Genomic DNA, 11,548 nt, shown 5'->3' on the forward strand with positions numbered 1-11,548 from the left:
AGTCACAAGAAGTTTTAGTCCTGTGATGAATATGTTGGTTGCAGACTCGGTCAACTGTGCTGTATTGGATAGTGCTTGTACATCGACAGTATGTGAAATTGATTGGTTACAGTGTTATCTGGATTCACTCAGTAGTGACGATCAACACAAGGTTAAGCAGTATAAAAGTACTACCAGCTTTAGGTTTGATGATGACAACACACTGAAGTCACTGAAGAGAGTAGTAATTCCATGTAAAATAGCTGGGGTAAGCCACTTTATCAGTACTGATGTAGTCTCTAATGCGATCCCTTTACTGTTGAGTAAGCCTCCAATGAAAAAGGCACAGATTAAACTTGATATGGAGCATGATAAGGCAATTGTTTTTGGGAAGCCAGTGAATTTTCAATTTACCCAGTCAGAGCATTATTGTATACCCTTAATAAAACCTGATAGGACCACGCAGCAGCAGCACGAGGGGGAACAGATGAGAGGAGCTGGGATATAAAAGAGCGGAGACCTGAGGCCCTAGACCAGAAGCGGCAGCAGCATGAGGGGGAATGGGTAAAAGGAGCCGGGATATAAAGAGTGGAGACTCGAGGCCCGAGACCAGAAGCAGTGGTGGCGAGAGCGGGAACAGGCGAGAGGAGCCGGGATATAAAGAGCGGAGACTCGAGGCCCGAGACCAGAAGCAGTGGTGGCGAGAGCGGGAGCAGGCAAGAGGAGCTGGGATATAAAAGAGCGGAGACCCGAGACCAGAAGCGGCGGTGGTGAGGGACGCTCTGTTCCGTTCTGTTTAGTGGACCTGCCTGACCAACAAAATCTAAGTGTAACGTCACAGGAGAGCTGGTAAGTGATCGGTTGGTATTTCTTCCGTGTCTCTTTTTTGTCTTGGCCAAGTGATTTAAATCAGGAGACATCATTACAGGTTAAGAGTACATTTAAATAATTCTTTTTTTTTAAATATTGAGATCCAAATTAATTAATTAAATAGAATAGAGATGTCTGGGCAGGCGATGTGTTGCAGTTGTAGTATGTGGGAGCTGGTGGACACCGGTGCAATCCACGGTGACCACATCTGCAGCAAGTGTTGGCTGCTCGAGGACCTTCGGCTCAGAGTTGATGAGCTGGAGTCTGAGCTGCGGACACAGTGACACATCAGGGAAGGGGAGAGTTACCTGGAATCTGTGTTTCAGGAGACAGTCACACCCCTTAGATTAATTACATCAAATTTGGACCGTGGTCAGAGACAGGAGGGTGTGACTGCGAGTGAGGCAGGTATGGGGATCCAGAATTTAGCTTTGGGGGGAGCCTCAGTCAGTGCCCTTATCCAATAGGTACAAGGTTTTTGCTTCCAGTGTGGACGAGGGAGGATGAGCAAACTGACCACAGCACCGTGATTCAGAGCGCCAGTCAAGTGTGGGGAGAAAAGAGAAATGTAGTAGTAATAGGGGATAGTATAGTTAGGGGAATAGATACTGTACTCTGCAGCAAAGATAGAGAGTCCCGAAGGCCTGGTGCCAAGGTTAAGGACATCTCATCTGGGCTATAGAAGAACTTGGAGTGGGAGGGGAAGGATCCAGTTGTCGTGGTCCACCTAGGTACCAACGACATAAATAGGACTAGGAAAGAGGTTCTGCTGGGGGACTATGAGCAGCTCAGGGCTGAATTAAAAAGCAGAACCACAAAGGTAATAATCTCCGGATTACGACCTGAGCCACGTACAAATTGCTATAGGGTAAATAAGAATAGAGAGGTAAATGCATGGCCCAAAATTGGTGTGGGAGAAATGGGTTCCGATTCATGGGACACTGGCACCAGTACTGGGGAAAGAGAGAGCTGTTCCGTTGGGATGGGCTTCACTTGAACCATGCTGGGACCAGTGTCCTGGCGAATCGTAAAATTAGGGTTGTAAATAATGCTTTAAATTAAACAGTGGGGAGGAGAGTTCAATTGAAAGGAAGTTTAAAAAGTCGAAAAGTAACGAGAGAGCAGAGGTGCAGGGTAGTGAATGTGCATACATCAATCAGGGTGTGATAGGAAGGGACAGAGAATACAAGCATAAGAGTACAGCAGAAATTAGAACCAGAGTAGGTAAAAATGGTAAAAAGTCAAAGCTTAAGGCTCTTTATCTGAATGCATGTAGCATTTGTAACAAGATAGATGAGCTGACAGCACAAATAGAAATAAATGAATATGATTTGATAGCTATCAGAGACATGGTTGCAGGATGACCAGGACTGGAATCTCAATGTTCAAGGATATTCAACGTTCCAGAAGAATAGGCAGAAAGGATAAGGAGGTGGGGTAGCTTTGCTATTAAAGGAAAGGATCAGTGCAGTTGTGAGTAATGATATAGGTGTAATAGATCGGGATGTAGAATCAGTTTGGGTAGAAATAGGAAAAGCAAGGGAAAGAAATCATGGGTGGGAGTGGTCTATAGGCCCCCAAGGAGTTGCCTCTCTGTAAGACAAAGTATTAATCAGGAAATAATGGAGGCATGTAAGAAGGGATTTTAATCTGCACATAAACTGGACAAATCAAATTGGCAAGGGTAACATGGAAGGCAAATTTGTAGAGTGCCTCAGGGATTGTTTCTTAGAACAGTATGTTGCAGAACCTACCAGGGAACAGGCTATTTTTAGATATGGTATTGTGTAATGAGGTAGGATTAATAAGAGATCTCATAGTTAAGGATCCTTTAGGGGGAAGAGATCATAACATGGTAGAATTTCAAATTCAGTTTGAGGGTGAGCAACTCGGGTCTCAAACCAGTGTCTTCAACTTAAACAAGGGCAATTACAGAGGTATGAAGAAAGAGTTGTCTAAAGCGGGCTGGGAAAATAGACTAAAGGGAAAGGATGAGCAGTGGCAAACTTTAAGCAGATATTTCATAACACTCAGGAAACATTTATTCCAGTAAGAAGGAAGGACTCAAAGAGAATGATGAACCACCTGTAGATAACAAAGGACGTTAAGGAGAGTATCAAATCAAAAACAAAGGCACACAAAGTTGTGAAAGCCAGTGGTAGGCCAAAGGATTGTGAATTATTTTAGGAACCAGCAGCGGATGACTAAAAAACTAATAAAGAGGGAGAAAATTGATTATGAGAGTAAATTGGCAAGAAATAGAAAAACAAACAGTAAGAGCTTCTACGGGTATATAAAAAGGAAGAGAGTAGCTACAGTAAGTGTGGGACCCTTAGAGGATGAGACTGAGGAATTAATAACAGGGGACAGGGAAGTGGCGATAATTTAAACCAATATTTTGCATCGGTCTTCACGGTGGAGGACACTGTAAACATCTCAACAACAATAGATGAGCAAGGTGTAAATGGGAGGAATTTGTAACAATCTCTATCACGAGGGAAAAAGTGCTTGACAAACTGATGGGACTAAAGGCAGACAAGTCACCAGGACCTGATGGCCTGCATCAAGGGTTTTAAAAGAAGTGGCTGCAGATTTAGTGGAGGCATTGGTCGTAATATACCAAAACTCACTGGACTCCGGTAGGGTACCAGCGGATTGGAAAACCGCTAATGTGACACCACTATTCAAGAATGGAGGGAGTCAGAAAGCAGGAAACTGTAGACCAGTTAGCTTAACATCTGTCATTAGGAAAATGCTAGAGTCCATTATTAAGGAAGAAATAGCAGGACATTTAGAAAAACGTAATGCAATCAAACAGAGTTAACATGGTTTCATGAAAGGGAAATCATGTTTGACAAATTTGTTAGAGTTCTTTGAGGATATAACAAGCAGAGTGGATAAAGAGGAACCAGTAGATGTAATATATTTGGATTTTCAGAAGGCTTTCGATAAGGTGCCACATAAAAAGTTACTGCACAAAATAAGAGCTCAGGGTATTGGGGGCAATGTGTTGGCATGGATTGAGGACTGGCTAACACACAGAAGGCAGAGGGTCAGGATTAATCGGTCTTTTTCAGGTTGGAAAGCCGTAACCAGTGGGGTGCCACAAGGATCGGTCCTAGGGCCTCAGCTATTTACTATCTACATTGTAGTTGCTACTGATTAGTCAGTTTAACCTCAGTGGTGGGAAAGCTTTTAGAAATGATAATTCAGGACAAAATTAATAGTCACTTGCACAAATGTGGATCAATTAAGGAAAGCCAGCACGGATTTGTTAAGGGCAAATTGTGTTTAACTAACTTGCTTGAGTTTTTTGATGAGCCAACAGAGGGTTGATGAAGGTAATGCAGATGATGTGGTCTACATGGACTTCCAATAGGCACTTGATGAAGTGCCACAATAGGCTTGTCAACAAAGCTGGAACCCATGGTATAAAAGGGACAGTGAAAGCATGGATATGAAATTGGCTGAGTGACAGGAAACACTTCTGAACGGCTGTTTTTCGGACTGGACGAAGGTATATTTTGGCGTTTCCCAGGGGTCAGTGTTGGAATCCCTGCTTTTCTTGGTCTATATTAATGATGTGGACTTGGGTGTGCAGGGCACAATTTCAAAATTTGCAGAGATCCAAAACGTGGAAGTATTGTGAAGTGCGAGGATAATGATAAACTTCAAGAAGACAGAGATAGGCTGGTGGAATGGGCAGACATGTAGCAGAAGACATTTAACGCAGAAAGTGTGAAGTGATCCATTTTGGTAGGAAGTATGAGGAGAGGCAACATAAATTTAATTGAAAATCTGGAATTGAAAGCGAGTCTCAGTAATGGTACCATGAAATTATCATTGATTGTTGTAAAAACTCATCTGGTTCACTAATGTCCTTTAGGGAAGGAAATTTGCTGTCCTTACCCGGTCTGGTCTACATGTGAGTCCAGACCCACAGCAATGTGGTTGACTCTTAACTGCCCTCTGAAATGGCCTAGTCAGCCACTCAGTTCAAGGGCAATTAGGGATAGGCAGCAAATGCTGGCCTTGCCAGTGACACCTACATCCCATGAAAAAATTTTCAAAAAATTAAAGGGTACAATTTTAAAGGTGGTGCAGGAGCAGAGGGACCTGGGGGTATATGTGCACAAATCACTGAAGGTTGCAGGGCAGGTTGAGAAAGCAGTTCATAAAGCATTCAGGATCCTGGGCTTTATAAATAGAGGCAGAGAGTACAAAAACAAGGAAGTTATGATAAACCCGTAAAACATTGGCTCAGCCTCAACTGGAGTAGTGTGTCCAGTTCTGGGCACCACACTTTAAGTAGGATGTGAAGGCTTTAGAGACGATGCAGAAAAGATTCACGAGAATAGTTCCAGGGATGAAGAACTTCAGTTACATGAATAGATTGGAGAAGCTGGGACTGTTCTCCTTGGAGAAGAGAAGATTAAGAGATTTGATAGAGGTGTTCAAGATCATGAGGGGTCTAAACAGAGTAGAAAAGGAGAAACTGTCCCCATTGGCTGAAGGATTCAGAACCAGAGGACACCAATTTAAGGTGATCGGTAGGGCCCTCCCAAATTCAGACAGACCTCTGTAACAAAATTTACAGAACAGGATTCATACCTGAGGATCTTATACAGTCAGTATTCATTAATCTCCCAAAGAAACCAAAAGCCCTAGAGTGTTCAGAGCACAGGACAATAAGCCTCATGATTCATGTGATGAAAATGACTCTAATAATCATTTTGGAAAGAAATGACCAGTCTGTAGAAGCAGAGATAGATGATAGTCAGTCAGGATTCAGACCAAAGAAAGGACCAAGACAGAGGGTTTCTTGAAACTGAGAGTAGTCACTGAAAGATACCTGGAAGGGCAAAAACCCACGTGTGTATGCTTTATAGTCTGAGAAGACGTTTGATAGAGTCTACCATCAGAAAATAATGGAGTGTTTGAACAAAGTAGAAATTGACAAATGATAAAAGAATAATTGAGAATCTATATTGGAAGCAATTAGCAACAATGAGACTTGATAGCAGCTTGTCAGACAGCTTCCCAATCAAAGGAGGAGTCAGCCAGGGACGTATAATCCCCAAAACTGTTAAATGTGCACAATGACGCTATCTTCAGAGACATAGAACAAGTTGCAATATTGGTGAGTTGAATGTCAACAACTTGAGATACGCAGATGACACCGCACTGATTGCAGCATCAGAAGAGGCACTACCTGAAATTGTGAACAAAGTGAATGCAAACAGTGTGGAACATGGATTAAGAATGAATGTGAAGTAAATCAAGACAATGGTGATAAGTAGAGACCTAACTCCAGAAGTGAAAATTGAAGTAAATGGATAAGTCCTGGAACAAGTGAAAAGGTTCACATACCTTGGGCAGATTATCACAGATGATGGGAGATGTGACTGTGAGATTCAAAGGGGAATTGAGATAGCCATGACCAACTTTGTCAGAATAAAGGTCGTGTTAGCGTCAAAGAAACAGAACCTGAATGTTAGGAAAAGAATGCTGAGGTGCTAAATTTTGTCATCTATGTTATCTTTCTTGAAGACATGTACAACAAACAGAGACTATCGACAAGCTGAATGCATTTAGGACGTGGACATATAGGATGTTCCGCATATCCTACACAGACAGAAAGACGAATGAGGAAGTGCTGGAAATGGTTGGACAAAAAGAGAAAATTAGTGCATAAAATCAAAGAGAAGGATACAATATTTTGGTCACATCGTTAGAGCAGAAGGTGGACAGAGACAATTATTGCAAGGAAAGATCGACAGAAAATGTAGGGAAGCAGAGGAGAAAATGGATGACTGATATAATGGACTGGATGCAGTTGACCTATTTGGAATGTGTAAGGGCAGCACAGGACAGACAGAGGTGGAGATCCATCGAGGAAGAAGATGAGACCGACAAACCAACCAGCAGCCGTGAAAAAAATGTCACAGACCGTGAAATCTTGGGACGGCTGTGAAATTGGTCATTTTGCGAACTTCATGTGTTTTATTGATTGGCACAAGACTCATTTTGCTGATTGGTAGATGAGGGAAGGCTTCCAGTGCAGTTTTGAGAGAAGCAGTGTTAGTATTAGTAGACAAGTGAGAATTCCAGAATGAGCATAATCATAAACGGCCACAACCATTACTGCAGCACATTGAATGAAAGAATTTGGAAGCCAAATTCTGTATGCCGAAGGCGGAATACTGTTTTGTCCAAGCTGCAGTGTTTCATTGGATCACACATGGCAGGCAATGGTTCAGAGCCACTTAGAATCCGAAAGACAACATCTGACATTGCGACAATTTCATCTCCTCTTAAGAAATGGACAGAGAGCTCAGAAAATCGTCAGCTGGTTACAATGGAACTTGCAGATGCTTTTACAAGTACCAACAAACCATTGGAAAAGCTTGATCACCCAAAGCTGCAAGAATGCATTCAATGCAATGTGCAAAATGCAAATTGCCAAGTGCAAAAAAACGACAACAGGACTACGTATTGAAGGTTTTTGCTAAAAATTGTGAGATGAAGTCTCAGATTAATGCATGAGTCTCCATGTATACATTTAACCACTGACTTCAGTGAGTAAAGAGTCAGCTATTTACAATATTTTTTGAACATACAATAAATGCCATTTGAAACCAGAAATCTCTCAGAATTTTTTGTTTAAAAATAGATCATTTTCATGGTTTGTTGTGACACCCTGAAACTTACGAATTAAGTACATGAAATTCACAATTCTTAAAATGCCATAACTGTGACATGTGTTAAATTTGACTGAATTTGGTAGGGCTCTAGTGATTGGCAAAAGAAGCAACGGTGACATGAGCAAAAACTGTTTTATGCAGCCAATAGTTTGGATTTGGAATGCACTGCCTGAGAGCCAGATTCAATCAAGGCCTTCAAAAGAGAGCTGAATAATTATCCAGAGAAAAATCTGCAGGACTGGGGGGTGGGGGGGAAGGCATGGTGCTAAGTGAGTTGCTTTTGCAGACAGACAGCATGGGCCAAATGGCCTCCTTCTGCACTGTAACCTATGATTCTAAACAACACGTCTTGTATGGTGAGGGGCTGCCATCTGCCTCATTCCTTGCTAATAAACCTAGCACCCACCATTGCCCCAAATCCTTTCTGACTGTCCGTTCCCTGCTGTGAGCATGGCCCAATTGCCTACGGATCAAAGATGTCAGATACCAGGCACCGAGAAGCACAGCATCCTCCAGTATTGAACCATTTTGCTGAGACCAGTCTCACCTGCTCCTACAAAGGCTGCTGTTTGCTTCTGATGCCACGAACATGCGACCCCCACAATGCATACAGCCCATGAAAGTGGACAAAATTCAGCACTGCTGTTGCTGTTGTGTGCCATGTCAAGGAGACAGTTGATCAAAAGAAGGTAAAAGAAGAAAAAAAATCAGGTCAACAGTTGGATTTTACTAGCAGTGATGCCAGCAGTGGAGGACAAATTGCTGTTTGGATGTGAACGTGGCAGCTTGCGGGTCCAGTGTAGACCCCGAGATGCAAACTCCTGTTCTAGATGGAGAAGCTAAAATGGGACAAATTTACCATTAATGCCACAAGTATTCGATGAAAAGATCGAAGATTGTGCAGCACAAATGGATTGATCTCAGCTCACCAATCAGATGTATAAATTATCCAATCTGCATATATTTTCCACACTTAAAACAAGAACACACCCAACTAATGGCCTGCTGCAAAAATGGTTTCAGTTTCATATATTACAAACGCCGTGCAAAGTGGTTTCGCTTTCCTGCCAGGTATCTTAAAAGATGCCAATGAGTTGACACAAAGCAGCCAGTGGCAGCAGTCGGTGGCACCAATGGTCTTGGTTCAGGAGAGCAGTCTCTGGTTGGTAAACCCAGCGAGCGGCTGCAGTGCTTTTTAAACTTTGGGAATTGCAGTGACTCGGGTGAGGTTCACAGATGTGATTGCTCATGACTGCTTATTGCAAGAAATCCCTTCATGTTCCTTTAACATCGCACCTGAAAGTTCATCCCTACACGAATGCTGCTCGACCCGCACAGCGTTGGAAGCATTTTATGGCTTTTTTTTTAACTTCAAATTTCTAGCAACTGCAATTTTTTCCCCGCCTATTAATTGCTCAGCCACTTCCTGAGAACTCACTCAAACACAAACAGCCTCCCCCTCCTCCCCAGCTGCCAATCTTCACCTTCCTGCTGCTCTTCCATGCTGTCACTGAGGCTCTTCCCAATCTTTGCGGACCCACAAAGCGTTCATTCCTTCACTGCCGAAACCTCCCACACTTCCGCCTCTGCAGCACAACAGCTCTCGTTTCCACCCGGCAGATTTGCCAGTGAGAACACCGGGTTTGCGGCGAATGGACCTGTTATTGGGACGGACTGCGGGGCACAGTGTACCTCCGGTCACCTCCCGGTCGGGGCAAACAGCAGCGCAATCGAGCGACCGCCCAAATAAAGTTCTGATGAAGGGTCACTGAGCTGAAACGTTAACTCCGCTTTTCTCGCCACAGATGCTGCCAGACCTGCTGAGTATTTCCAGCATTTCTTGTTTTTACTTCAGATTTCCAGCATCTGCAGTATTTTGCTTTTATATTGAGCTGCCACCCCAGGTGTATTCCACAGGCCTAACCAGATTCCCTGCATCATTTAGTTCTGGAAATGTTATATGAACTTACACAACTTTTGTACATATGCCAACCTAAAAAAAAATCTTGCGGAAGCTGAGGGGTCAATCCAAAAATAACTTTCATATACACCTAGAACCTACTTTCAAAACAGAAAACGATGGAAACACTCAGCAGTTCAGGCAGTATTGTAGAAAAGGGGGTCGATACCAGAGATGCAGATCACCCTGCTGACCATGTACCAGTAGGGCATCCCGTTCCAATCAGCACCACCAACTTCGAATCTGCTTTGTTAGACTGAGTAACTGCAATTGACAGGAACATGAGTCGGCTATCCCTTGTGCCTATTCGCCCACTCAATGAGATCATGGCTGGTCTATATCGCTATCTTAACTCCATCCACCTGCCTTGGGTTCATATCCTAGTATCTTGTTTAAAATTAAGAATTGAGACAGCCTCTACTGCCTTTTGTGGGAGAGTTCCATACTTATAATACCCTCTGCATGAAGACACATTTCCCAACTTCTCTCCAGAACAATCAAGCTCTGATTTTAAGGTTATGTTCCCTTATCCCAGACTTTCCCACCAACAGTAAAAGATTCTCTCTATCTATTCTATCAAATCCTTACAAAATCCTAAAATTCTCAATCAAATGATCCCTTGAACCTTCTACATTCCAGGGAATACATTACTTGCTAAAGTAATCTTGCCTCACAACCTAACCCTTGCATCCTTGGTACATTCTGGTGAATTCCATGCTACACTAAATTCAAGACCAATACATCCTTTAGTGCACAAAACTGTACTCAATACTCTAGATATGACCTAACTATGGCTTTATACAGCTGCAGCAAAACTTCCTCCCCTTTGATATTCTACCCCTCTAGTTGTAAAGACTTATATTCCATGAGACTTTATGATTTTTTTCTGTATACCTGACAACTATATTTTAGTGATCTGTGTACATGGACCTCCAAATGTCTTTGAATGTCCACTGTTCCGAACTTTGTACCATTTAAATGATACTCGAATGTATCCTTATCTGATCCAAAAAGGCTGCCCTCGCACTTACCTGTGTTGAAATCCATTTGCCACAGTTTTGCCCACTCACTTTATCAATGTCCATTTAGAACTTTATACTCCCATCTACGCTAAATATGCCACCAATCTTTGTGTCATCGGCAAATGTGGATAAATGGCCCCCTATTACGTACAGTTGAGGCCTCAACATAGATCCATGTGGTACACCACTAGTCAATTCCTTCCCAAGTTAAGTGCGTACCCATTATCCCTATCCTCTGTTTATTACATGGGATGTCAGGATCTTTTCACAACTTGGCCTGTATTTCTGTGAAAACAGTGGACCATAATATGCTGCAGCAGGGCATCTAATGGCATCTGCTGTTAATATGACTTGCCCTTGCATGTTTAGTTTTTACAAATTTTTGCGTGCTAAGTTGCTGCAAGTACGTGCTGATAATGGCGCAACGACGGGAACAAGGCATTTGGGACCTGAGTAAACAAAGCAAGCAAATGTCTATGTCTTTAACCAATCAGATTGAAGGATTGTGGAATTAACAGCGAAAGGATGAAGAAGGAAGTGTAAATTAGAGTGGGTAAATTCAATGTCAAACCAGGGTCAAAAAGAAATAGGGAGGGAAAAATACTGGATTGAGAGAGAGAAAAAGGGACAGAAAAGTAAAGTAAGAAATACATTTGAATTTAAAATTCTCCAACGATTAAAACGTAAAGGAATGAGACTCCACACTTGTAATAGTTAATTTTCAGTGCCAGAGAGATTGATTGGCATTAACTAACACTTATCATGTTGTTAAAAAGGTAGCTTAGCTAGAATGGACAAGACTTAATTTTCTGTGGTGAGTTTAGTTCATATCTGCTGCACAAATTGTAATGATTTCTTTATGTTGTCTGATGCAACATTCTTTTCTTTTGGGCCTCCTTATCTCGAGAGACAATGGATACGCGCCTGGAGGTGGTCAGTGGTTTGTGAAGCAGCGCCTGGAGTGGCTATAAAGGCCAATTCTGGAGTGACAGGCTCTTCCACAGGTGCTGCAG

General features: G+C 42.6%; 1 protein-coding gene across 23 annotated transcripts in view; it reads right to left on the reverse strand.

Annotated features, from left to right (window-relative positions):
• LOC137373062 (torsin-1A-interacting protein 2-like) overlaps positions 1 to 9,170 on the reverse strand; it is a 57,176-nt gene extending 48,006 nt beyond the window's left edge. For all 23 annotated transcript variants that reach the window (XM_068037854.1, XM_068037855.1, XM_068037858.1 and 20 more), the window contains exon 1: positions 9,038 to 9,170. In XM_068037854.1, the coding sequence (XP_067893955.1) occupies positions 9,038 to 9,056 (19 nt within the window). In that variant the 5' untranslated portion in view covers positions 9,057 to 9,170. The remainder of the gene's footprint in view (positions 1 to 9,037) is intronic.
• Between the last annotated feature and the right edge of the window lie 2,378 nt (positions 9,171 to 11,548).

The sequence above is a fragment of the Heterodontus francisci genome, chromosome 8 (genome assembly GCF_036365525.1).
Source record: "Heterodontus francisci isolate sHetFra1 chromosome 8, sHetFra1.hap1, whole genome shotgun sequence".
In the NCBI taxonomy this organism is placed as follows: domain Eukaryota; kingdom Metazoa; phylum Chordata; class Chondrichthyes; order Heterodontiformes; family Heterodontidae; genus Heterodontus; species Heterodontus francisci.